The sequence below is a fragment of the Perissodus microlepis genome, chromosome 9, assembly GCF_051167445.1.
Source record: "Perissodus microlepis isolate ML-2025 ecotype Zambia chromosome 9, ASM5116744v1, whole genome shotgun sequence".
Taxonomy (NCBI): Eukaryota; Metazoa; Chordata; class Actinopteri; order Cichliformes; family Cichlidae; genus Perissodus; species Perissodus microlepis.
This window is the reverse complement of record NC_140469.1, coordinates 23,759,320-23,787,105: the sequence shown is the minus strand read 5'-3', so window position 1 is coordinate 23,787,105 and position 27,786 is coordinate 23,759,320. Positions and strand designations below refer to the sequence as shown.

Here is a 27,786-nt window from a genome sequence, read left to right as displayed (position 1 = left end):
AATAGTTTCAAACAAGTACCTACAAAGTAGGTAAAAGGTCATCTGTGGGCTGGTAAACCGGTTTCAGGCAGGTGAAAAGACGACAGATATGCAGAATCAGCAGAAACATGCACACTTCTAAAGAAGAGTCTTATGTAAACTGCCTGCGTAGTGGTGTAGTTTTCCCTCATGGGCCTAAACACTGTTTTAAAACATTTAAAATGAAACGGCCAGAAAATTCAAACATTAATTATTTGGCGGAATCACGGAAAATGACTGGACTCATTTCTTCCTCGCACAAATACCTGAAAACCAAGAGGTGATGCTGAAGCAAATCAGCCAAAAATGTTGCTTTTTCCAGGTTTATTGGAATTGTAAAGAACATATAATATGACAGTTGGAATAAAAAATAAATTAAATACAGATAGAGAATACAAGAGAGTAGTTACGACTAATAAATAACATGCATAAAAATCTAAAGGCAGTGATCAGCAGCAGTGATATATGTGCATGCTACATTATGTTTAATTTAAGGCTTTAGGCTGAAATGTATATTCAGAGACACACAACATTTTAAGGTAAGCAGGACAGTTTGCTTAGAAGAATGCAAGTCTAAAAGATGCAGAGCACAATACAGCAGTTACCTAAATTCATTCAATGCTGAGGACTCTTTTCATCATAGACAGCACAGCTGACTGTACCAATATACAGCAGATTTTAACATCCTAAAGCAGTGGTTCTCAAGCCATGTCCTTCTGGGAGAAACAGAGGCTTGACATTAGGATGGCCAAAGACACAATGTGAAATTAAACCTATTGTCATTCTTGAATTTTGCACAATTTCAGAAACAAACTCCAGAAACATTTGCATATTTGGAGCTTGGCTGAAGGTGAAGGCAGTAAACATGACACCCGTTAATGCCACATGACGTGCTTGTACTAGGGAGCAGTCAAGTTAAAGAGGTCACATGTGACTTCTGAAAAGTCCCTAAAAAGTTCAGGGCTGTAGTGCTTGTTTAAATACAAAAATTGTGGCACTCCTGAAAGTGAACATTTCAAAAAAGCTTGAGAATCAATGCTCTGAAGAAACATTAGGGGAGCATGTTTCATAAATATCAAGCACAAAGACAAAGGTACACACAGTAGTGCCTGCACTAAAGCACTTTGGTCTGGTCAAGTCGGACTCTATGTGGATTCAGTGAGTCCTGTACATACAACACAAAAACAACATTTTTTTTAAAAAGGCACTGTAGAGGCAGAGAAAAAGGAGAGATCATGGTAATGTGTGAACATGTGCGTGTTTTCCCCACAACAGAATTCTACTCCATCATGCATTGTTTTCTGAGCGCTTGTCGTTTGCCAGCCTGTCTCGTTCTCTGTGCCGCTGGATGGCTCGCCAGATCCGGCAGAGGATTCCGCCCCTGAAAGGAAGCATAGATGTTGTTACAGCACATCACAGCTACATGTGCATGTTAATTATTAGCTAAAAGTATAACTTGAACAAGGCAGTAAAAAAGGCTGTAAGGTTAACTCTCTTATCGCTTATGTCCTTTGAGGTAAAAAAAAAAAAAAAAGGATGCTAAAGTCTTATCAAACACATCAGTACAGCAGTCTTGTGTGGGAAATCCTGCAAGAGCATATGAAATAATGGTTTGTCACAAAGCAAAATCATTCAATCTGTCATTGTTTTTGGTTAAAATGTTGCTGTTTTACTAATATGAACCTGAGTCAAAATGCTAAATCATATATTTGTGATAAGTGGTAATCTGTGGGGCTGATCTATTAAGTTGGTATGCAGTACTATAGGCCATGGGAGAAGCTAATGGCAATGGGTCAACAGTTCTGAAGTATTTTATAGCTGCAAAACAAACTTTTGTTGTATGTTTGCAAAAGTCTGACTTTATTTAACTCTGACCTATTACTCTGTAACAGGAGATAACCGAGGTCAGCAGCATCCCTAGTTTCTAAAAGACTTTTGCAGTTATAAATGGTAAAAAAAAAAGTTATAAACAGTAAAATGACATCAGACCACTTCAGAACAGGCTATTCATACAGTGAGATACCATTAAACCTTGTGGAAGAAAAATTGTGTGATTTCACCATTCTAATGTTTTCTGGAACATCAGAGGAGTTTGGAAAGTCAGTGACCTATAAAAGCTAAAAGTAAAGGAGGCAATGATGAAGATTTACTCTTCATGTACTTGAAAAGAAATGTATGACTTTTATGAAATGTGTTTATTTCTCAGACTGCAGAAGTAGCTTTATATAACTTATGTGCAGATACCGTAGATGTAGGCACCGGAGGTCCTCTTTGGTAACGTCACGAAGAATGTCCGTCAGTGTATATTCCTCAAGAACAAACTAGGACAAAAACAAAAGCACTCTTACTTTATATTGACACTTCACTGCCACGGTGCACTAGAATGATAAGCTGCACACTAATGGCCTATATAAAGATACTCAACCTTGTCTATGGTGTCGGGGTCTGCACCCTGCTCTTTCAGCCAGTCGATGAGCTGCTTGTCTGGCTCATGGTCTGCTGGGATGTGGTGGATGGATGGAGGTGAAATGTCTGAAACGACAGGTATAGGAACACTTTGCTCAAAGTACATGTTGATCTTCAGTATTGACCCTTTCACTCATAGTGGTCACTACAGTGAGCAGCTAGTCAAAGGCTGTTTTCTTGTATTTGTGTCAGTGTTGATGGTATACTTGCACATAAAACACTACATTGGACACTGATGTGTCACTCCATATCCTGCCACCCAATGGTCGTTTAATGTTAATATACTTGTATGACGTGTTTCATTGTAATTACTGTTATTTAACCCTGTCATGCATGAATTATGACAACCTCAATCAGGATTTTTCTTTTAAGTACTTTATTCATCCTTTTATGCCTAAAGATAAATAAAATACTTAAGAAAAAAATCCTGATTGAGGTTGTCATAATTCATGCATGACAGGGTTAAAGATCCCTTCTCCATGACGACAGCACAAGAATGTCGGATCATCACTTTGGCACCTATACATGTCAAACTAGCTGCACAAGCAGCTACAGGCTGACGTGCAACTTCAAAGAGATGTATACTAAACTTGACAAGGACTTCAAAATAATGCCGGGGGCTTTTAAAAATAGCCGCAACGAGAAAAAGTCCCCGGCAAAGAGCCAAACTCAAACCACTGATTAATGCACAGCTCTATCTTAAATTCACAGGATAATGTGAAATATATACACACTACCACTTAAATTTCTGCTGCTCCAACTGTCTGTCTGACTTGTTTAGATTTAAAACCTTCCTGTTGGATTAAGCTGTACAATCTATTTCCCTCTACTTCCTCTTTTTCATAACAGAAGAAGAAAAAAGTGTTTTTGTATCACGATCAAGCAGTTCTGAACATAAGCTCTATATCATTAACTTACTAATAGAAATAGAAATGTGCAATAGAAGCTGCTAAAAATGCGATAGCATTTTGTATTTTTTCATTGTTTATACTGGTGGAGTATAGAGTAACTAACTCTCAATTACAATTTCTGATCCCATCTGCAGAAGATTTAATTCAAAACCTGAAACAGGATTTGAGGAATTCTTGGTTTTCAGATTTCCACAAAAAAATACCATAAGCATTACCACTGAGAGCAACAGGTTTCCAAACATTGTAGGTTTAGAACAAACATTTTTTAAGAATGAATTGAATGATAACTAGGACTTAATACAGGTCGATCCACAACTGTTTGGACAATGACAATTTTTGTCATTTTTCCTCTGTACTCCTATGTAAACATTAGATTTTGGAATCGCTACGCTGAGCAACACAGGATCACTCCCATCTCCATCTGCACCCTGACCCATGGAAATCACATTTTATGGCTCTGGCCTGAAGCCTTCACTCTCACAATGGCTCTAGTCTTGTTCAGCTCTTCCTGCAGGCTGTGTGGTCATTCACTACCTTATCTATTCCATGGAGCCCAGAAATCTTCCCATGACTAAACTTTGTTCAGATGCTGGTAGAGTTTATTGCTCTTGGCTATCTGGCATTAATTTGTTTGAGATTAGAAGCCTCACGCTAGCAGTCGTAGTACCTACATATCTGGTTACGAGTTTACATTCCTTTTTATTTTGGGTGAGAATCACGTTTCAGATGTAAAAACACAACCTACTAAGTGTCAAGCACATGTCAGCAGTGCTGAATTATTCACAATATTATCTGTGGAATATTATCATACATTTATAATTAATATATTTATTTTTTGCATATAGTGTTACTACAACTGAATCCCAACCTAACTCAACCCTAACATTATTATCCAGTATTCTTTTCCTGATCTAACTCCTTATGGATATGGATACAGGGTCACTTATCTAATTTTATAGACTGTGGTCTCTGATTTACAATACTTCTTTTTCAGAAATTGCAACAAAATAACAACATTAAATAACATTAAATCTTACTTAAATCTCTATTATCTAGCCTCATCTTAAACATGCAAATACCTTCAAAATGTTCCTAGCCTTCTTCCCTGGAGAAATAAGTCTTTTGTGGAACCAGTTTAGAAGTCAGATTGTAAAAGTTAAGCATATTTAAACATGGCACTTTTTGTTAGCAGGGATGGAAATGTGTGAGTGATTCAGTTTACCTGGGGGTCTGTGTCTGACTCGGACCAACTCTAAATCATGTGTTCTCTGCTGCAGGGTGGCTTTCAAGACCTGCTGGTACTCCTTCTCCTTTTGTAGCAGCTCATCCAGCAGCCTGCAACAACAACAATATCTGTTAAGTTAATTTCTATAGTTCCTCCTGGTATACACGATGTAAAGATGTTTGGACAAACTATTTTATTACTGAAACTTCCTGCTTTGAAATTCCATAGTGGAACTGATTTGGACACACGCATTAATGTCAGTTATTGGTAGGAGCTATAGCTACACAGTACAACGGCTAAATACAAGAACCGCATTATAGCGCGTTACACAATTGTCAAACAAGTGAAAATCCCCAGTTCTATTTCAGGAGGAGACATAAATGCCTTTGGGATTATCTCTAGTGTAAAAACCATGCCAAATCAAATATGCAGTAAGCAGCTAAAAGTAGATTTTTACATTATGACTAAATCGACATGTACAAGCACAGGGCTAAAGTGCAGATGCAGACGGTTTTTACAAAGTCAACATGAGTATCAGACTGTTCTTTGCAGTCCCATTTCCACTGTGGTACTTATTAATAAAGTTTCCACGAGGCTATCTCAATTAAAAATTCAAATGTCTGCAGAGAGTCAGCTGCAGGTGTGTTGTTTGAGAGTGTTTGAGAGGCAAAAATGAAGCAGAAATGCTGAGAACAAATACCAAAATCTGAATGAATGGTTGAAAAAGATTAGATCTAAAGTAATGAACTAAAGCGTCTTAAGTTGAAGTTACTAATAGCTGAAAGCAGTAAAGGAAAAGCTAAAAAAAAAGGTGATGATGAAATCACTGATCACATGTCTCTTGATGGTATGAATGAAGACATTATTACGTTTGATAGATGCCACTCACATGACCGCATTTGTGAGCCAGTAAGGAAAAACAAAACAACTTGAAATGCAAATGTAAGAGCTGAGGAAAACCCCTCTCTGAAGCATGGTGCCAGTAATTACCATCTGATTAAGGTGATTACTGGCACCATGCTGTTATTTTTAATGTTTTGTGTATTAGGATTGTGCAGAAATTTGCTCCATTTCATGCCCCTGTGGGTATGTCAGCCACCTATCATAAACAGCCCTGAAGTGACAGTGTACGTGGGTATGCTTGTAACCTCACGTTCTGTTCTTGTTTTCCGCTTCCTGCTTCAGTTACAAGTGGAAACCTGTGCATGCAGGCCTGGAGAAAAAATTCCATATGAGCCTGTGAAGGTTTCCACCTGACCTTAACCGTGGTAAACAAAACATTTAATTAAGTGGGTACCTGTTGGTTTCGTGTTTGAGCCTGCCCAGCTGGGCGCCTAGATGATGATGTGAGCGTTGATGTTCGTGGGAGTGGGAGGAGTTCACAGTGCTGACCGCAGAGTGTGTGGGATCAGACGTTGTCCCCGTCTCGTCAGTTTGCTGCACTAAAATGGGTCCAAACTCTGCTTCCTCCTCATCGACCTCGTCTTCCTTCTCTGCTCCCTCACACTCTGACGCCGGGCCAAAGTGGGTCTGCAGCTCTATTGTGTTAGTAAAAAAGTCATAGGTCAAGGTAATTGATGTTATGTTGTTGGCTTTCTGTGTGCACTCTACTACTTAAACTACTAAACCATAAATCGGAAAAGTAAAATAGCATGGATGTTAATGTCCACTAGATGGAGTAAAAAGCTCATGACAGGCTGCAGCTGCCAGAGATGCCCACCTGGTATAAGGATGGTTATTGCAGCCTGCACAGCTCGTCGGATGATGTTATCCATGGCAAACATCCAGTGGGGTTTAATGTGGTGATTTCTCAGGACCTTGTTCACCTGAGAAGGTCAGCACAGACATTTACAGTATAGACCACTTTTATTTGTAGTTTTTTTTCAACACTCACAAGATTCCACACTCACTATAGCTGATTGCACATTTATTCGATTGTTTTTGGCAAGATGTCTACTGGAAAATGTGTAAATACTTTTTAGGGCCTTTTTAATTGGCAGTTAAGGACACCAATTAAAAAACAAACTGTCATTATTGTCAGAGATGAAAGGTACAGAAAGTAAACTGAACTGAAGTCTTCTTTCTGGGGAGGGGAGAGGAGGTAGCACTCATCATCTACAAATCAAAGATTGGTGATTTGATCCCTGGCTGCTCCAGTCTGCATGCCAAAGTATCCTTGGGCGCGAAAATGAACCCCAAATTGCTCTCTAATGAAACCATTGGAATGAAACCATACGTGTGTGTGTGTGTGTGTGTGTGTGTGTCTGTGTGTGTGTGTGTGTGTGTGTGTGTGTGTGTGTGGGTTAGTGCTGACCGAGTCCTGGAAACCAAACAACACCAGCTGAATCTGGTTGATGGATGTGGAGTCAAAGTCGAGGTCCAGCTTGAGCTTGGAGATGGTGGCCGCCATGACGCGCCGCTCCGGGGAATGGATGAAGTCTCGAAGGATGCAGATGATCTGCTTGATGTGATCGATGGACAGCTGGAGATCCTCGCTACCCTATACACAGTTTTAGCAGAGTGTGCAATTTAAGCCTAGTGATCAATAACTGTAGCATTACAAGCCCATATTATTAAGATTATTATAAAAATGTTAAAAATTATTAGTGATTTTGTAGATTTTTGTTCCTGGTTGGTTTTTATCTTTATCTTTTAGGATTTTACCCTGTGCACTTTCTTTATCAAGCACTAGGAAAGGATATTAGTATTCTGAAAGACCAATTACGCCCCCCAATGGAAGAATCAGGAACAACAGTTATTTTAGATTGCAATTAGGCTCCCTGTGACTGCACTGGATTCATGGTAGTGAAACAGTAATGACAATCTGTGTTGCAAATTGTTCAGACATAGATCATAGGGGTATAATATGAAGCAAGTCTAACATAGCCAGGCTTTCTTTGGTTTGGTAAAATCTGAAACCCCAGCTGGGGTATCATGATCCAGATTTCATTACGGTGGTTATCAACTCTTCCCATTAACCCCAGCTTTATGCTTAGAGCTCTGTGTGCACTTGATTTGATGTATCACTTAACTCTTCTGCACAAAATGGATCAATGGGACACTGTCTACTCCAGAGTCATTAACAGATGAGCAGGTAGCAAAAATTTCTAGATAAAAACTGCAATTTGTGTTAGTATGTATGGCTCTGTAGGTTATATACATAAAATATATTCCTTCAGCAGAACATCTACACCACTATTATTCAGTACTGTAAATAAAAGAATCAGTGATTTCCAGCCTATATTAAATTCTCAACATAAACTGCTCCAAAGCAGGTTGTGATTAGCAGAAGTTACCTGTAAAATGTGGCTTATGATTTTGAAAATCGCCAGATCTGCCCTTGTTTCCTGGAGACAAAGCCACTACTTTTATAACCAAAACGTTAAACTGGGTCTTCCAGGAAAGCTGAGTCATCATGTTTGCCCAGGTGAACAGACCTTTCTCTCCACAACAATATATGTCCCCCGAGTGTGCTTGTGGAACCAGACTTATATCTCCACTCTATATATAACACAAGTAGACACACACACACCTGCATGTGATTTTCCCTGAGGTTGGAGATGACCTTTTCCTGGTCTTCATTGAGGACCTTGTACAGAATGGCCCGTCTCTCGCTGTCCTTCTTTAGCATGAACAAACCACTGTCCCTGTCCTCAGGAGATGGGGGAACAGAGCGGTCCTCTGATACTGAACCCTCATCAGGCACACTGCAACACACATACACACACACACAAAGTTACCTGAGAAGCACATAAAACAAGACATGAAGTGAACAGATGATTTACAGCAGTGTGCTCTTTAATTTATTTACGGATACAAGCCTCTCCTGGCTACTCTGTGTGCAAAGGAAAGTGCAGAAGTAGCATGAGTCAGCGCTGCGTGACGTGCATGCATGTGTGCACATTGGTGCTCGACTGATGTGTGCAGAGCCACCAGCTGAAGCTTGTAAAATTATCAGGACTCATTAAATTAGTATTGTAAAAGGCAGCGGAGGACGGTGTGAGTGCAATAAGGCCACCTGCTATCTGCACACACAGATGCACTCGTTCATTTACATCGTTTCACATGATCTGAGCTTCAGCACCAGCAGCAGGATTTCTTTGCAGAAACACATTGTTTCAATAATTTGTAAAACAATATTTTAAAAGGAAACAGTTTTCTTAATGCCATCCGATCTCAGTCTGATGCAAAATCTCAGTATGTGGTTTCAGACACACCTCAGGTAGTTAGAACTGGGAGGTTTGAGCAGATTCTTGGAGCCAGAGCTTTTCCTCTTGTCAAAGAATATGTCGTGTTTTGCGTCGCAGTCAGGACTCACAGAGCCGTGCTCACTGCTGCTACTGCCAGCGGCCTCGCCTTGCACCTGCACTGGCAGGGAGATGTTAGGGATATTGTCTGAAGAATACATAAAAAGAAGAATAGGAATAAGACAAGGGCAAGACAACTAAAACTTAATACACTCACACATAAGTACATTTTCTCCTTTACCCATACTCAACTTTATTATATGACTTTTTATGGCCATTCACCATTGCATTTCATCCTGCTACTTGTATCACACCATCAATAAAACCTAGTGACCCAACTCCACTGGCAGCGATACATGCCTACTACCATAACACTGCCTCTACGATATTTGCCAGATATGCTTTGGATAACGCTGTTTCTCTCCTTCTCTACATATTTATCTTCCCATCATTCTGGTACAAGTTAATGTTAGTTTTCAGATTCAGATTCAGAAAACTTTATTTATCCCCAAGGGGCAATTAAGAGACTGACCTTGCCGACTGTACATACAATACACAAACATCACATTGGGGAGACAGGTCATGTCAAAACATTTTTTCCAAAACTGTACTGGCTCTTTTTTTGTTTATAAAATTCTGCAAAGTCTAATCAGGCGTTCTTGTTTTTTTAAAATGTGTAACCAAGTGTTTGCGTCTTGCTTCGTCTGTATTTCAATTCACGAAAGTGTCACCTGATTGTAGAATTTGACAATAACACACATATTTTCTCAAGAGCAGTCTTGACTTGGTTAGTTAGGCTTTATTAGGAAAAAACATACAAATTTGACAGGTTTCTTTGGATTTTACAGGCTAATGATGGTCTCCCTCACATTCATTGGACTCTCTTTGGACTTCATATTGAAATTCTCAGTAAAAATCTGCCAAATGCACGTTCAACACTTTAACTCCAGCTCTTTTATTTGTGTAATTTGTCATGAAATAATGAGGGAAAAGTCCTCACCTGGACATGAAACAGCCTCCCCGTCAACTGTCCAATTACTTTTTTAGCTCTGAGAATGAGGGACTATCTATAATTGACTGTAAATCTTAAACAGTTAATGTAATGCTTTTGTCAAACCCCTTGAATTAAAGCTTTAATCACATAATGTTTTTTTTTTTTAAATCCACTGTTGTGGTTGGTCAAATGTTGAGGGTTAGGGTAAGGAAGCCTAAATGCAATAATGCCATTTTCTGTGACATAGTGTGACCTTCACTGATTGGGTGGGAGTGTCACAGTCCAGGGTCAGTGACCCAGTGTTTTAAGTTTTGTATCATTACTGAATTTTGATTTTGTCATCATTTATCTTTTCTAGTCTTTTGGGCTCTGTTTCTGTGACCCATGGTTACGGTCAACTGTATCCCCTAGTCAAGTCTGCGTCTGTGATGTTTCCTGTTTTAATTTGAAAGTCTGTGTCCTATGTCAACGTATTGAGTTTTGCTTCATCTTGGTCTTGTCATCTCAGATTACTCCCAGCTGTGCTCTCCTTCTATGTCTCATTCCCCTCGTTATCCCTCAGTGTATTTAAGCCCCGTGTTTCTCTTTGTCAGTGTTGCGTGGTCTGTTATCCATGTCATAGTTAATCATAGTCAGTCTGTTATTCTAGTCATCATGTATCATAGTCTATCATAGTTTCCTTAGTTTTCATGTTTCCATCAGCCAAATAAAGGCTCGCTCTTTGTTTGAATTGAAGTTCTGCTCTCCTGGGTCTGCATTTGAGTTCACATCTGAAAAGCACCGGCTGCTCAGCTGTGACAGTGAGAAATTTATGTGGTTTTATAACCTCACACAAAGGGAAGAAAAACCAGTTTGGATATTACTGGTTTCTCACCTGTATTTTTTAATCAAATAGCACTACTATTTACATGAGCATCACAAAAACCATGCAGTAAAACCCATTTGGAAATGTGATGATATTTTTGTGGCATTGTAGTAATGTCTGTTTGTATTTACCTGGTGATTTGAAGGCGATCTTACTCTTCTTGCCCTTGGTGTTGTGCCTGACAAAAGTGTCTCTGAGCAGGTCCAAGGCGATGGCCCTCTTGTGAGGGTCGGGCTCAAAGCAACGTAGAATAAATGACTTGGCCTCCTGTGACAAAGACTCCGGAATCTCTGGGTGAATTTTAAACATGCCAACCTGAAGTGAGAGACCACAGAGATTTAGTGTTAGAAGAAAATAAACATGTGTTTTGCAAATAACTGGATCGCTGAAGGCTGGAAACTCTATATTCGAAGGTTCATAAGTAAATACGCAAACTAACACAAATAAGCTCAGTGTCTACCTTAAACATGGCTGCCTGTGGTTCCCCCAGCTCATGAAAGGGAGGTTTCCCAGTGGCCATTTCTATAATGGTACATCCCAGGGACCAAATGTCAGCTGGTGCCCCATAGCCTCGAGGGCCCTTGTCAATTATTTCTGGAGCCATGTACTGCAAGGTACCTTCAAGTAGAGAAGTATATCGTGTAAGCATTTGCAACACAGAAAGAGATGCAAGAGAGTCAACAAATCCATTTTTACTTGCAAACCAAAACTATGAAGTAGCAAAAGGCTGCTTCTGTTAGCTAATATTTTTTTTAACAGTGTATACCCTGACTGGACATTTTATTGCATAGCCTTGCACACAAAGTGCAATCTGAGGCGAAGATTAAAGATAGATAGATTTCAGAAGAATTTTATTTTGTCTCCCAGTCTGCTCAGAAATTCTGTGCAGATTGGCATTTGCTCCAAATGCTGAGAGCCAGTAAGAGCTATAAAAAAGGAGAGTGAGACAAGAGCAAGTGATGCTCCAGAGAAGAAACAGATAAGGAAACACACACACAGACAGCTCCTAATGAAAGGTAAACACCCTTCTGCCTCTGCTTGATTAGCTAATCTAATTACACACCTTGCTGGCCGCTGGAGAAGGCCAGATGGCCAATAAATGTGTATGTCAGTACATTCGCATGCACTCATGTGTCTCTCTGTTTCCATAGAGGTTGATTGTGGCTCTTGACATTTTGAAGGTCATTTGATATTTACACTCGTAGTCTGAGAGTGAGCATATCTCAGACTCCATTTATGCATCTCAGACTGAATTAGTCTGTTTATGTATGACAGGTCAGGGCTCGTGTGTCTTTTTGTGACATTGGAGTTAAAGAGAAATGAAATTGCTCATTGTGCATTTTTCTTCCAAGCAGAACGTTTTTAAGTTGTTCACGTCTGAGAACTTCGTGGGATTTGTGAGATTATTATATTATCGTTAGACCCCTAATTAAAGATTGTGAAATCATTATGTAGTTTTAGTTTGCATTATTCTCCTGATTTAGAAGGAGGTGATAACTATTACAGTTATTAAATTGATTTGTATTACATTAGACTGCTGATTTATTGTGAATGAATGATATTGTTTTATGATGCATTATACTGCTGAGGTATAAGAAATACTGTTTTCAGAGACTCATCACCTTATTTGTCCAATTAGAAAAGAACAGAACATACACCCTCCCGCGCTCATCTCCCATCCGGATGGTTTATGCTCATAAAGTGTTGAATATTATGGAATAAAAGATTGTTGATTGAGCATTTATACACCGAGTATTGTCCTTCCTTAAGCCCAAAGATCAAAAGAATTGGGAGGATTTAACAGATTACTGTTATTACAAACTTCAACTTAATCCCTGGGCTATTGTTTGACATTTCTGTCAGTCACAGCTCCACATCTGTGCCAAAATGAACAGTCTTTGCATTCATAAGTAACAGTTGAGAGAAGTTAGAAACAAAATATCTCAGGGGATAACTGGGGAACAAGTAGAGATAGTATGGAAAGATTAGTTAAACAATTAAAGTTAAATAACTGAGCAGATCTCAACAACTTTGAACAGAACACTAACAGGTTCCTAAAATGAATAAGTAGCTGAAAATAGACAATGAACAGTTTAAATGGTTAGCTGACAGCATAAACAAAAGGTACATGAACAGCTTTGGGCTGTTAGCTACACAAAAACAGGTGAAATTAGTCACCAATAGCTGTTACATGGAGTAGCAGCTGAAAGTAGGGCATGAATGATTTTAATAGTAATACTTTTGAACAGTTTGAAGACTTGTGTGTTTGTGTACATTGCACATGGCTCTCAGGGTACATCACATGAAACCACCGTGTTAAACTATATTCTAGCAATAATGACTCTTCTCACAGAGCAAAACTGACACAGGAAATATAATATGAATTGTTTTTTATAGATATTGTAATATTGAAAGGCTGTTTCTTTTATTTAATGCCTTTTATTTAATAATCTCATTGTTTAGATTTTAGGTATATTTCAGCATTTGTTTCTAGTTGTTTTTTGTTGGGTTTTTTTTTAATGTTTTTATGGGTTTTGATGGGTGTTTATATGTATTTTAAAACCTGTTGTAAAATTCAAATTCTGCAAGATGATCGAAAAGGTTACCTGTGAATGTTTCTGTACAGGGATTGACTCCTGCCAACCGTTTTGAGGTACCAAAGTCAGAGATCTTCAAGACACCACTGTAGGTGTTAACTAGCACATTATCACCCTAAAAAGAAACAAATGAAACAAATGAGGAGAGATTTAAATGCATTGAACTATGTGGGTCATTATTATTTAAACTGAAGCCTACAGAATTATCACCAAGTACTTCCCCATCAGTAATGGGGTTCCACGAGGCTCTATTCTTGGCCCTGTCATTGTTCCCACTGATCTTCAGTGCTGTTTCTTTCTAGTTGTTCTTTTTTCTCTCTCCACCTATGTGATACATATGCATATGTGTGTGATTTGATAGGTTTCCCTGGAGTTCTGAGATTTTCTGAGGGGCATGCCCACTAACCCATTCTCATTGGATCTTTGGTCGGCCCACCTCGTCTACTAATTTCTCGCCTGCAGTACGAGGACCAGCTCTTCAGTTTTGCTATTTGTACACATTTATGGCTCTCACTGTCTCAGGTCCCTCTTGTGTGTCAGCTGTCAGCAGTCTCTTAGCCTCATTTCTAAAGTCATTCACCCATAAACCTACTTCTGATTTATCTGCTTGCTCACTCTCGACCAATTCAGAACACCTATGTCTCAGGCACGTCAAACTGACTGATGTATCTTAACATGAATGTACTCTTGCAGGCTCAGATGCCAACTAACACAGTCTCAGCTAAGAATGACCAAAGCTGACTAAAGACACCCTGAAAAAAATCCCTCCAGAAATGTGACACTGATGTAAAACAATAGGAAATCATGGCAGCTAACAGGTTGCAAGCTTATGAGAATAAGAGACAAAGTAGCCAAGTGGAAAAGTGTGCATCTTTGAGGGCGAGAACCAACATGAGTGTCCAGTATGTGGTCGCCTTTGTGCATCAGACTTTGGCCTGAGATCCCACATGATGGTACACAAATGAATGGTTTTAGGTTGGACTTGAGGACCACAATACTCGACCATATATGTCTCAGTCAGCAAGAAACTCGTTCATCCTATGTAATGCTCAATACTTTAATGTCTTTTCTTCCAGACAAGACAACTTTGTATCCACAAGCTCAAACCTAAGACTACTTGTAAATTTCTTTAAAAAATTATTTTAACTTGAAATTCAGTCATAATGACATTTCACTCTATAGAACTAACAGCTGTCTTCCTCAAAGATGTATCATGGCAGGCGGGGTTCCTTCTACCTTGATGTCTCGGTGGACGATCTGGTTCTCATGCAGGTATCGGAGACCTTCCAGAATCTGTCTGGTGTAGAAGATAATTGTTGCCTCCTTCAGAGGACCCCATTTCGACCGTAACAATGCAGACAGACTTCCTGGAGAAAAGAAAGAAGGCGTGTCCAAAGCCTATCTTAAAGGTGGAAAAACACCCAGCTAGTTAGACTAATTACCAACTCGGTGGTCATAAGCATATCTCTCTGAAATCGATTATTTGTGCATTGCAAGCTTTAGATGAGCTTTAGAGAAAACGTCATTTAGACACAATATCTTATATGTTGTTTTTCTGCTTAAGACATTTTTTTTTGCCTTTTCACTGAGGCTAAACTAGATGTATACTGCAGTAAGGCTACCTAATAGGAGGTAACACAAGACAGCTTCTATTACACAGAACTGTGTCTCTTTCTGTGGTTTGTACAAACATACCTCCAGGCACTTGTTCCATGAAGATCTTAATGTATCCATTCTCAGAAATGGAACCCAAATACTGAACAATGTTCCTGTGCTTCAGGTACTTGTGAAGAGCGATCTCTTCATGAAGGGGCTGAGAGTACCTGTCCACGGAAAAGAAAACAGACATCAGAAAAGACAAATTGCATTTTGTACCGTTGCTTTGTGTGTTATTTGTGTAGGTTCTGTTTTATCATTAACTACATTCACATTGGTATTAACACTGGAAATAACATTATCTGTTCATTGTCCAATAATCCAGACACATTTGCTGCAAAGTAAATCATTAAAAATTAAATACTGGTAAAACATTGCTGCAAGGTCCTATTTGTTTTTGTGTGATTTAAGTTCATCTGTAAAATAAAGACTGTTTGCTCTTTGTGTTACTACAACATAATAAACTCTTAAATATACTAAATGCAATTACTGCATTTACTTTTATTTATGTGGAAGAAAAAAACTGAATTTGCCATGAGTTCTCCTTTCAGTAAAATTGCAATATTTTAATTATTATATATATTAAGCAAATTTTATGCATTTCTTTTGTTTTGTCAGCTATGCCAAAAAGACTTGGAACCATGAATGTAGATCGGTAGGTCAAGCTACCTGCTGTCTCTTTCAGGGATCTCTTTGATGGCAATTCGGACTTGGTTGCTGAGATCTCTCCCAGCATACACCACTCCGTAGGTGCCACGACCCAACACTACCCTTTCCCCTGTCTCATCGGTGTCATATTCATACTGTAGCACAGAAAAACAGGCATAGAAATGACATATTTTACATATTTTACATTAAATATCTCACACACACGTATGTATGTATATATATATGTGTGTGTGTGTGTGTGTGTGTGTTAGCACACTTTCAAGCTCACACCGACCTCTAGTGTATCTCCATCACCCTCCCCCTCCAGCTCCACAGCATTCCCAGTACCATCAGATATCATCTCTTTCACCATGGAGCAGAACCTGAAACACATAACCAGACACAGACATTATTACAGTTATTTACAGTTCTAGGCCTTCAGATCACATCTGCGCATATAGTATGGAGTGTACAAACACAAACACGGACGGACACATGACAAACACACACCTACACAAACACATCTAGAGGTGTTTGTCCTCACCGACCGCACTGCTCCTCAGTAGAGAAATAGATCTGGAAGTCATCCGAGTTATCGTGGACGTAGAGGAAGCAGCAACGCTCATCGAACTTACTGATACTGCAGACAGAAGGGCCGCATTAGGCTGGGCACTGTTCTTTAATTTATTTAACTCTTCCTTATGCTGTATTTTATAACACAGTCCTTTTCACAGATGAAAGTAAATCTCATTAGCGTGTAAAAAACTTACATTTGCTCATAGTATAATAATAATACATGGATATAAATGAGTAATTTAGATTGGTAAGCAGGAGAGCAGACAATCAAATTTTGTTGAGCGATTGTATTCTAACACAAAAAAAAGTTGTTTTATTCTATAGCCAGACTTTTACCTGGATCTTCAAATTGTATTTAAGAGCATGGGTGATGGGGTTTTTTTCACAGTAAGCACTGGCTATTAACCATGAGGAATGTCCTTACTGATATTTGCATTTTTTTTCTTTCTTCCTCCTCCGGTTGCACTGAGTAATTGCAGCTTTGCACAATACGTCACTGTTTTGAATATTGAGGCTGAACAGGTCAGCTGGAGATCCCTAATGATGTTCCTGGCAGCTAATTCTTCTGTTTACTTCATGTATTATGGATATAGCTGCAGGGAGCCACAATTTATATGCTTGTTTGCACCACTCCTAAGTTCCCTGAGTTACTACAATTGCAGCCCGGGCCCATAAAACCACAAGAGAAATTTGAATTGAACAAAAATGTACGTTTTCTATTTATTTCTATTTGTTTCTATTGCCTAATCCCAAACATGTCTCTTGTATACCTAATGCCTTTGATGGACATTGCAGTGAAGTTCCACTCATGAATACCTTTCTGTAACAAAAAACAGAAGTTAATCAATCAACAAATAAAGTGTTTCAGCTCTAACATTTTGTTCCAGTAGGTTCTAGCAGGTAAATGCACAAATATGCATATATGTATATGTTTGTGTCTACTTAGTTGGACGGCTCCAGCCCTCTAGCATTTCTGAATTAGCATAGGTGAAGCAAATTTAGTTAATGCTGGCTCAGCTTTAATTGTCTGCAACACACTTTTTCTTTTTTTTCTACAATGATGAGTCAACAATCTTTAAACAGATTCCACATGGATGTAAAATAAAACTTGAATCCCAGAACTATCTGAGCCCAAACCTCCATGTACCCCTTACAAAAAAAATTAAAAATTAATGAAGCAGCATTATGTTAACCTGTCTTGAGATGTTTGACTACAGTTAATGTGAAGTGTTATCAAACTTCGTTTCACTATAATGTGTTTGATCAGTGATCTGTGTAGCACTGCATGTTAAACAAAAGGCAAGAAGTAGGCTAATTTAAATGCTGATATAGCATTTTGGTGGTTTTTGTTGTTTACTGGTAATACTGGTGGTACTTCACCCTGGTATACTCGGGTGCAATTAAAATACTGTGCACAAAATGAGGGTGCAATGAGTTTGTGTAGTTTGGGGCGATCGTGGCTCAAGAGTTGGGCGTTCGTCTTGTAATCAGAAGGTTGCCGGTTCGAGCCCCGGCTTCGACAGTCTCGGTCGTTGTGTCCTTGGGCAAGACACTTCACCTGTTGCCTACTGGTGGTGGTCAGAGGGCCCGGTGGCGCCAGTGTCCGGCAGCCTCGCCTCTGTCAGTGCGCCCCAGGGTGGCTGTGGCTACACTGTAGCTTGCTATCACCAGTGTGTGAATGGGTGGATGATTGTGTATAGTGTAAAGCGCTTTGGGGTCCTTAGGACCAAGTAAAGCGCTATACAAATACAGACCTTTTACGTGTTATTCAGTCACAATATGTGATGGAAGATTTCACATCAAAGTTCCTTCTGTTTGCATACAAGTTGTCTGATTTATTTTAAGTCATTCACCATTTTTAATTAATTTTTATTTAATATTTAGAATTTTTCCGAGCGGAGGACAATATTCCTAACAGGAAGATGCTCTGACCGTTTCAGCAGGAGAAACATGCCAGATGGAGACGTTCTTCTCTTCAGCCTCATTGTTGATAGATACATAGGACGGCTGGTAAACTTTTGTCGGCTCCAGAATCAGCACCTGTAAACACAAACACCAAAACATTTGATTTTGAACCCCTCAGTCATCATTTTTCAGCACGAATGCATGTATATGTTTACATACTGGAAACCGCAGTCTGTTGGTGGTGCACTGCGTGGCCTCGACGATGATGTCCATCCAGAAGTTGAGTTTCTCTCTCTGAGGAGAATGCTCCAAATTTTGCTTTTTAAACCTTTGGATCAGCTGTAAGTTCTGCACTACTGAACGCAAATACCTGGAAGAAAATACAACCGATTATAATCATTAAAATAAAAAGCATCACACTTACAATTCCTTGAACTTTTGCTTTCGTAAACTGTTTTTTGTAGCATGTTTGGGCTTCCTTAAATAAAAGAGTTGCATTATAAAAGCAAATGTACTTTTGTAAGATGAATGTCCTGATACTTCACTACAACTATGAAAGCAGAATACAGCTTTAAAAAATTGAGACCTGGGGATCAGAATGTGACCAAAATTTAAAACTAATCTTTATTATGAAAAACATGCATTGACATTGCAACTTTTATATATTTACAAGATCTTCTCTCTTACCAAACAGGTGGCTTCAGCTTGAAGAGCTTCTCTGCAGCCTGAGTAGCTTTAGGAATGTCACTCGCTAGCATGCTAACGGTGAAGAATTGGCCGACGTCCCAGTAGTTATTCATCTTTTCCAAGGAACCCTTGCGCCCCAGTAGGCTGTTCAACCTCACCCCTGATTATAAGAAGACAAAAAGTGAACATTGTAATTGCAGTCTGATTGAAACTGAAGTTGCATGGTCTCAGCTGACTTTTGTACCACAGAAATATCAAGAAAAGGAGCTACTGAACGCAAACTGAATGCTGAAAATACACAACTTAGGTGATTCACATTGACTTGAGAGTCCGCTGAGAACAAATCAAAGGGGGAATCAGGTTACCTATTTTTCTGAGTTCCATGGAGCTCTCGAATTGCTGGCCAGCAACTATGAGGAGGACAGCTAGGTTAATACCCGAGTACAGAGTGGGCTGCAGCTCAAAGCCCTTTCTGTACCTGACAGGTGGAAGAGGAAATACAGATGAATACACACAAGGAAACAATAAGATGTGAATAAGATGCATTTATTTCTGTGTGTTCTCACCACTGAATGGCGTTGTCCCTGTTTTTAGTGTCTTTGCAGTCAGAGTCGAGAAAAATGTCCTTGTAGATTCGTCCACAGAGGCAGAACATGTCTGGTGCAGGATGTTCGCACGACTGCAACACCTGCAGCATCACTCTGAGAGCCTGCTCCCTGTCTCCAGGAGCATTCCTCCTGCACGTACATGCAAAAATCCATGTGCAATAGTGGTTCTTAATGACAGGGTGAATTTGATATTACAGGCACATGAAGGAAAACGTTTTCATGAGACTGAGAAGTACACCTTTATTACTTCCATAGGAATTAAAAGTGCAAGTACCAGCCAGGTGTTGCTAATTAAATGCACTTGATAACTGATCATCAGCCTAACTACCTGCTCAAAAGCAGTTTGGGCAGTTTACTGGCCTGGAGTATTCGGGTGTGTGTTAACACAGGAGTGGCTGTTCTAGCAAATTCACCCTACGATCAGATCTTGTAATGTTTAGAGAAACTTCAAACAAAAAAACAAGAGCTACAGACTTTAAACACCTCAGTTAGCATGTTAAATGTTAAAGTTAATCACAGTACAATGAGAGAAAGCCTGAACAAGCTGCCTGGAGAAAGTATCTCTGCAGGACAGCTTAAGTTTGGAAAGTTCCATCTGAACAAACTGCAAGACCACCTGCAAGACATTATCCTTTGGACAGACAAAAGCAAAGTGTAGAAATGTGGTCATACTTGACATCACCACGTTTGGTTAAAACCAATCACAGCATATCAGTATAAAGACTTTATATCAACTGTCAGCATGGGTGTGGAGGGGTGATGATGTGGGCTTGCTTTGCAGCCTCAAGACCTGGACACCTTGCAGTCATTGACTTGACCATGAACTTCTCTATATACCAAATCACTCTAGAGTAAGTGTGAGGTAACCTCCCAACAGCTAAAGCTTGGCTCAAGCAGGATTATGCAACAGAACAATAATCCTGAACACAGCAGAAAATTTACAACAGCATGGCTGAAAAAGAAAAGAATCAAGGTGTTGCAAAAGTCCAGACTCCAATCTGACTGAAATACCGTGGGGGAACCTTAAGAGAGCTGTGTATAAAAAAGTGCCTGTAAACCTCATTAAACAAAAGCAACATTAAAGAAAATGTAAAAGAAGGCTGAGCCAAAATCCCTCTACAATGCTGTGAAAGGCTAAAACGTCATACAGAAAATGAATACTTCAAGTTATTGCTGCTAAAGTTGTTAAATCATACAGTATACTTAATTTTCCCTGAACAACAAAAATGTATTTTTCACAGAATGCTAGACTTGTGGTCTGTTGCATTTTTGACATGCAGTTGCTACATTTTTAGCTCCTGATATCACCACACTACATATTTTATGGTGCATTTTATATGATATGTTAGCATGAATGTCCTCAGTGAAATAAAGGCACAAAAAACAAAAATGTGGGATCCCTAAAAATAATTAAAGAAGATAAATCTGCTTTACCACAGGGTTTGGGCATTAAAATGTTAAGTTTCATTCAGCTGCTGCGTACCTGTTCAGGGCAAAGGAGTAATGAAACTGGATCATGGGCTGGGTAGCCAGATCACATGTTGGCAGCATCTCCAGAGTCTGCACCAGTTTCACCATGGCATCATAGTCCTGGTTGACAGAGAAGCCACAAAAGGGGCATTAAATTTGAATCTAATGATAATGCATTTAGAATATAAATGTCATTCTGAACTTCAGTCTGTAATAACTTTTAAGAAGTTCCCAGCTGATAGAAAGAAATGAAGGTCATGTTTGACGTGTTTGTACCTGTATATCTCTGTAGGAAAACAGCAGGTTCATGACAATGTCCTGTGTTAGGACCTCTGTGTTATCAATTCGGAGTTTAATGCGTGAAAGCTCCTTAGCCAGCTCCTCTCCCTGGTACTTCTCCCTAGCCTTCCTGATGTCATTGAGCAGGGTGTCCTTAAAGGAAGCACTATATGTACACAGACAAGGAACAGAGGAAGAAAAGAAGCTTTCATTTTAATGTTGATCTAAAGCACAATTTTTGACCTGAAACTTTAGTGGACCACCCCTTATTTTGCAGCAAACAGACATTACTTAATAGTAATCTCATCAAAACAGTGAGTGCTAATGGTCAGTTGGTAGTACTAACAAAAAGCTATGAACAATGATCCTCACTATAGACTCCTACAGTCGGAATACTGCATTGTGCAAAACAAATGCATGGAACATCCCTAGAATAATTACCTCCAACTCCTTTTAAATTTTATTTCTAAAGCACCTAACATCACAAAATGCTTCACGACAAAATACCAGAAGATAAAAACAAAAGGTAGCCAAACACAAGTCTAAAAAGATTCGTTTTTAGCTGTTTTGTGATAGAAAACACCGAGTCCACCTATCACAAGCTCAGAAGGAGCTTTTCAGAGTCGGGGGGTTACTGTTGGAAAAGCTCTGTCTCCTTCAGCTTTTAGCCTTGTATGATGCACAGCTAGCAGGCCCTGCTCAGATGACTTCAGGGACGTGCTGGAGACAAAAGGATGTAAAAGTTCACTGATGTAAGCTGGTGCTTGATGGACTCTGAAGTTAATGGGGAGACAGTGCTGCTGAGTCAGCAAGGGTGCGACGTGAGTACTCGGAAGACATTGTGTGAGGCGTCATAGCAGGTTTTGCTTAAACAAGCAAAGAATGAATTACAGTAATACAGAAGGGATGAAATCTGCTTGATTTTCAGTGCAGAGTGTGCAGATAACACCAGTGCCCTTACACACGACATTGGAGGTGGAAATTTTGACACAGATTTCTGTTATAACCTAATATTTCTTGTGAACAGGCTATTTTTGTTCATGCTTTAAGATGATACATTTACCAGTGACAGCTCATTTAACCAGTGTTGACACAGCAAATGACTCATTTTAAAAGTAAATATTAAGTTAATTTGAGATAAAATCTGATGTTCCAACACTTTGCAATATATTTAACATTTATCCTTCCAGAACACACCAATAATCAAAGTGTTTTTATTGAGTTTTCAGAAAGCATATCATTCATACAGAAAAACTAGATGGTGTTTTGTAAATTCTGTCTTACGTTATTACTTTACACTTCCGTTTTACTACATTTCATAACTAAGTATGGCACCACATTTAGCTGAAAGCCTATATTACTCCTTACTTAGTGGTGTTTTTTTTTTTTTTGTTTTGTTTTTTTGGGGGGGGGGTGTTTTTCTTTTCTTGTAAATGACTGTGAGGTGCTGTTTCTGCCAAGCTCCAGAAGCGAAGGTGGGGCAGACATGAAGCACTCTTAGGTGGTTGACTGACACAGTATTGACTAATCAACCTCTGATTTCCTATGAAATGGGAACTTGATGCAACACGCACACACACACACACACACACAGAGAGAGAGAGAGGCTGTGTTTTGAGCTAAAGACAAGAAGGGTTTGATTTTTAAGCACACATAGCTGTTACGTTGGTTGTGTGAGTACAGCAAAAATAAACATAGTTGCACTTTACAGTCTACATCTGCGTCTGTACTGGGAAACCATGACAGTGGGATTACAGCAGCCCCTTGTTTTCACTTGTATCTCACCAGGATGTTACGTGGATGTCCTTCAGCAGGCTGGTGAAGCGGTCGGTCAGGGGATCGCACAGTGGGCCCAGCAGGTTATCCCAGTTGGGCTGCATGTACTCGCTTGCCCTCCGTTGGGCATCACTTTCACAGCACATATATTCGTGGTTAGGGGTGACTATGTAGGGGATGAAGTAGTAGTTACCACTGGATGCCTAGAAAGAGAGGAGAGAAGGTTTAATTACAAGTTGTTTACAGAAAGAAAAGCACTTTGACAGCTTTGTGCAGATGCCAGGTGTAAAAGAAGTCCAGGTGGAGAGAGATAAGGAGGTGAGAGTAGGGATTAGAGTGATTAATGAGAGGATCAGTGCACCACTGAGACTGTTTGGTAGCATCATACTACATCAGTGAAGGTTTCCAGAAGTAATAAGCCTCATGTACCAAGAACCACCTAACACTCTCTAACCTCTGCCTCTTCTTCCAGCTTTGCATATGAACAAATGTGATTACCTTTAAATCTGAAATTGAAATGATAAGCTTTGCAGGTAAAGCATTTCAGGACTGACAAATTTTACATGCACTGCTGACTGTCTTTTTGTTGTGTTCATTCTTAAAACATATATTTCTACATCTTTTATTTAACAACTATATCACTAGATTTGTAGTTATATAGTATGGTCGTCACAGCACCACACATCATTTTAAAGCAGTCACCATCATGATTTCATGCATCGAACAACGGCACTTTAGGCCACAACAACTAGCTGCTTCTGATTTACACATGTACGTTTCTCCTGTTAAACTCTGTTCAGTTATATTCAGTGAGGATTGTTTCACAAACACTTATTAGGTAAATTCCCCACAGTGGGATTAAATGCAATCCCATGATTCTTTCTGAGATGATGCAAATTTAATTTGGTGCAAAAACGCAAATGCATCCAGCACTCTTAATGCATGCTATAGCTGATTATCCATTGCTTCCTTTGTGTTGTTGGGGGCTTTAATCTGTTATCCACACAACATCCCAGGGAGAGGTCATTGTTTTGCAGCCTCACTTCCTTGTCTGTTAGTATTATCAGTCAACTAGGGAATATCCCAGCATGCCTTGATGCAGGCCTGATACCTACTTTATTTCTCAAACCAGAGCCTCTGTATTCTGGAGGCAACTGAACCCAGGGAAAACCTAACAGTGGAGGACGAGCAGCCTACTCCACACACAAACACACATATACACAAAGAAGACAGCGTACATACAGTGAAGGTCAGTTTCTAGGAAAACTAACAAGTAATATGACTCTCGTTCTCGAGCCGGCCATTCATGATTTAACATGTGTGTACTTGTACACAATGTGTGTGAGAGTGTGTGTGTATATATATGCATTCCTGTCTGCATTTCTGCATGGGGGTGAACGGTATCTGCCAGGAATATTCCTCTAGAAATAGAAACAGATGGTGTGCACACATAAATCTTTACAAAACATGCACACATAAGAAACTTACTGTGTTTTTCTGTGCCACCATGTCCTGTGCGGAGATAAAGAGCACGTGAGAATATATTTCCAGACTTTCGGACAGTGACATAGTGTATTATTCCTGAATTGCTATTTTAAACAGCTGGTAGGACTGACTGTACGACATGTTAGTCTGTAAATAACACAGCAGATCATTTTGTCCCAAGGAGACGTAAAAGAATGGTGTCCATGAACACTAGTTACACTGATGGGAGAGTGTGCATGTGTACCTTCAGTGACTGGGCAGTGTCGGGGTCGGTGTCATGGTATAGGATGACATTGTTGGCCATGTCAAAGCTCTCCCTCACGCCCAGGTGGTAAAACAAGGAGGGCTGCCGACACACATCGCTCATATCCACGACTGCAATGTCTGTAAGGAGGAAGTGATGGAGGCGACAACATAAGAGCATAGCTCTTTAACATTGATGCAATTTGCAGATGTGACAAATGAGCTGAGTTTGAAATACATCTGCCTTTGAGTTTTGTGCTCTAGGAAACAACACCCACTCACCCATGAGAGTCTCCTGCACAGAAGAATCTCAGTATATGAGTCAGTTAAAGGCAAGTACAGACAAGTATGCTGACTTGAAAATCCACATTTTTTTCTACTGAAGCTCAGAGGTAATAACAACATGCCCTCAATCTGCTGCCAAGTTTTATATCCTCTCGGGCCTACCTACTATGCTTGCAGGGCATCAGAGGGGACTAAAACTTATACATGTGCCTGGGTCTTCCTCAGCTGAGTTGTGGTGCTGCCTAGTAAAAATAGCTCGCAATTAAAGAAGAGCTCAGGTTTCGTTCCCCCTAAAAATAGGAGCTTTCAAAGGCGTCATCTTTTCATAATGGAGACAGAATTGTGAAATAAGAGACTGAAAATTATTTGGGGAACATTGACTGATTTATGGTGAGATTTTAATATATTTAACCATTAACAACAACAGGTGTCAGCTGAGTTAGCAAATAAATAAACAAGAATTAATGTCAACTCACAAGGCTCACTAAGATCACTATTGCCAACTGCTGTCTTGGATTCATACGAATGAGTTTAAATGTTGTAACCGTCAGCATCCAGAGCCAGTAATATAAGAGCGTTCAAGTGCATATTTTCGGTCATTTGCTTGTTAATAGCATGAGTGGCTCCATATTTCATTGGTTTACATATTTGCCCAACAAGAATCTGTACCATTTCTTTAGGATTGTATCAGGATATCTGAGGTTTCAGAAACCTCCAAAATCAAACACGTAGCACTATTACTACAATTAGATCTCATCTGAATAAGAAAGCAGCTCAATTAGTTGTGCAGAATTATATGTGTGAACATACAGAAAAGCTTTCACTATTGTGCTGCAAACTGGGTATGATATCAGCCCATGACAGACCTTTTTTGAGTGATAACTTTTTCTATTAGTACATTCCTACTGCTGGAAAGATTAGAGCTTGAGTATGTGTATAGTATGTGCATAGGATAAAGGGTGCAAAAAGGAAGAAGTACCTCTACAAAACACAAAGTTACTGCATTCAAAATATTATTGAAGTACAGAAGTAGAGTCAGGTATGTATTTGATTAAAAAATATAAGCATATATACCCAACTGCTGTAATTTTAGTACTTTAGTATAACTTTGAGACATCTATCATTTGTATGAACCTATTTGCAAAAGATAAGTCATGATGTAATACGAGGCTACAAGTTTACAAGTAAATTACTGACTACTGAAAAAAACCTACTAGTGTTGCGAAATCACAGTCCAGGGTAGTAATGCTGCACAGTCATGCTGCACTATAACAGTGATCTCACTGCATAGCTTACAATAAACTTACAACTGTTGTAACACAACAGTCAGGAACCACTCACAAGCTATTACGCAACTTAACCCCTGATTTAATAAAAACATATTATTAGTGCTAATGAATAAAAGCATATGGTGTATGAGGAATTAATACAGATTACTTAGCTAAAAGTACTCTGATCATACCATAGTCTTGCAAGCATGAGTCTTATTTATCCTACCTGCTGGAGTATGTTGCAGTGTATGTTAAGGTTCAGCGCTTGCTTTATGTCTATACTAGTTTATTCTACAGTGTGTTCACACCGTGGTGGAGATAAAGTATCTTGAGTAATTTCAATTTAAGTTAAATTGAAGAAGTTCAGTTTAACCTCTTTTTTCACTTTTGCTTTTAATTCGACACTTATGCAGTATCATTTGTATTTACCACTTGTGTACTTACTTCGAATATTTGTTTATATTCCATTTTATTTTTATCATTGTGTATTGGTACCTCTTTACATCAAGACTACATGCTACCCAAACACCAATACAGGTACGTGTCTCATCATGTGACCACCACAACCAGAATTACTGTAAGAACAAAAAAAAAGCTTTCCCGACAGCAATAAGGAAAAGAAGAATAGTCTGCATGATAGATAGATAGATAGATAGATAGAGTTTTACATCAGCTGCTTAGTTAGTTTTAATAATAAAAAGTTTTCGCACACTTGCAGTTAGAAGTCTGACTTGTGCAAACCTGCCCTCCCTCTTGTGTAACTTTCCTGTGAAGTACCTGCATCATAGAAACTGTCCAGTACTGATGTTTCTCCAAAGTCCAACCTTCCGAAGGTGACGGTGGTGAGCAGGGCGCTCTCCGAATCGCAGGCTCTCTGCAAACACTGCAGCGCTCCGGACTCCGGGCTGCTCGCCATCACCGACTTAAGCCCATCGTTCAGGACGTAGACGACCCGCAGAGAGCGCTGCTTAGTCGGTGGACTGGGGCTGGACACGTCGCCCCTCTCTCGGTCCCGCTCCACCACACACACCCCAGCTGTGTGGTCTCCCCCCATGTCCAACGCCGGTGCGCTCTGCCCGGTTTCCATATCGAGAACCTGGAAAGTGACTTCTTCTCCGCTTGATGTCTACCCAACCACCCTCTTTATTCTCTTTGCGCCTTTCGTTTTCTCCTCCTCTCGCTCTCACTGGTGGCACACCTGTCCTGACATGAGAGCACGTCTGAGTCTGTCTCCTTGCATCTCCGCCTCATTAACTCATATCATCTGACGATTATCTCGCACCAAAACGTCCGCTTCATCCAGACTGGATCTGACTGGATCCCCGAGAGCGAAAGAGAAGGAGGAGGAGGAAATGTGGTGAGAAAAACTCAGAAGTTGGAATATTCCCTTTTGGCTCAGCTGTACTCTGGTATGAAGTTTTCCACTGGCGAACAAACTCTGGTCCTGTCAGTCTAGGAAACGTTATCAGGGTGTTCCCGTTAGTCTAAATATATGACAGCGTGTCCTTTTGGTCACCTCCTCTGCCCACCGCGTAAATAAGCTATGTTATTCTCAGTTATGATTTCAAACAGCA

At 39.6% G+C, this 27,786-nt stretch overlaps 1 protein-coding gene across 3 annotated transcripts; it reads right to left on the bottom strand.

Moving 5' to 3' along the window:
• Nucleotides 1-62: 62 nt before the first annotated feature.
• map3k15 (mitogen-activated protein kinase kinase kinase 15) lies at nucleotides 63-27,727 on the bottom strand. 3 transcript variants are annotated; one of them, XM_084939745.1, is made up of 30 exons: nucleotides 26,990-27,727; nucleotides 24,658-24,797; nucleotides 24,417-24,440; nucleotides 24,044-24,121; nucleotides 22,938-23,131; nucleotides 21,150-21,318; nucleotides 20,887-20,993; nucleotides 19,362-19,532; nucleotides 19,161-19,273; nucleotides 18,796-18,955; nucleotides 18,328-18,478; nucleotides 18,136-18,243; nucleotides 16,974-17,023; nucleotides 16,172-16,267; nucleotides 15,923-16,010; nucleotides 15,649-15,782; nucleotides 15,019-15,146; nucleotides 14,560-14,690; nucleotides 13,333-13,438; nucleotides 11,187-11,344; nucleotides 10,858-11,041; nucleotides 8,838-9,015; nucleotides 8,153-8,327; nucleotides 6,935-7,120; nucleotides 6,341-6,446; nucleotides 5,918-6,158; nucleotides 4,618-4,730; nucleotides 2,444-2,550; nucleotides 2,263-2,339; nucleotides 63-1,399 (listed from the first exon to the last, which is right to left on the bottom strand). In XM_084939745.1, the coding sequence occupies exons 1-30, from the start codon at nucleotides 27,297-27,299 to the stop codon at nucleotides 1,306-1,308; spliced, it is 4,077 nt and encodes a 1,358-aa protein (XP_084795871.1). In that variant the 5' UTR covers nucleotides 27,300-27,727; the 3' UTR covers nucleotides 63-1,305. The 3 variants fall into 3 exon arrangements, with proteins under 3 accessions (XP_084795871.1, XP_084795870.1, XP_084795869.1); XM_084939744.1 differs by lacking the exon at nucleotides 24,044-24,121 and having other exon boundaries at nucleotides 8,838-8,988; nucleotides 26,990-27,726; XM_084939743.1 differs by lacking the exon at nucleotides 24,044-24,121 and having other exon boundaries at nucleotides 26,990-27,725.
• Between the last annotated feature and the right edge of the window lie 59 nt (nucleotides 27,728-27,786).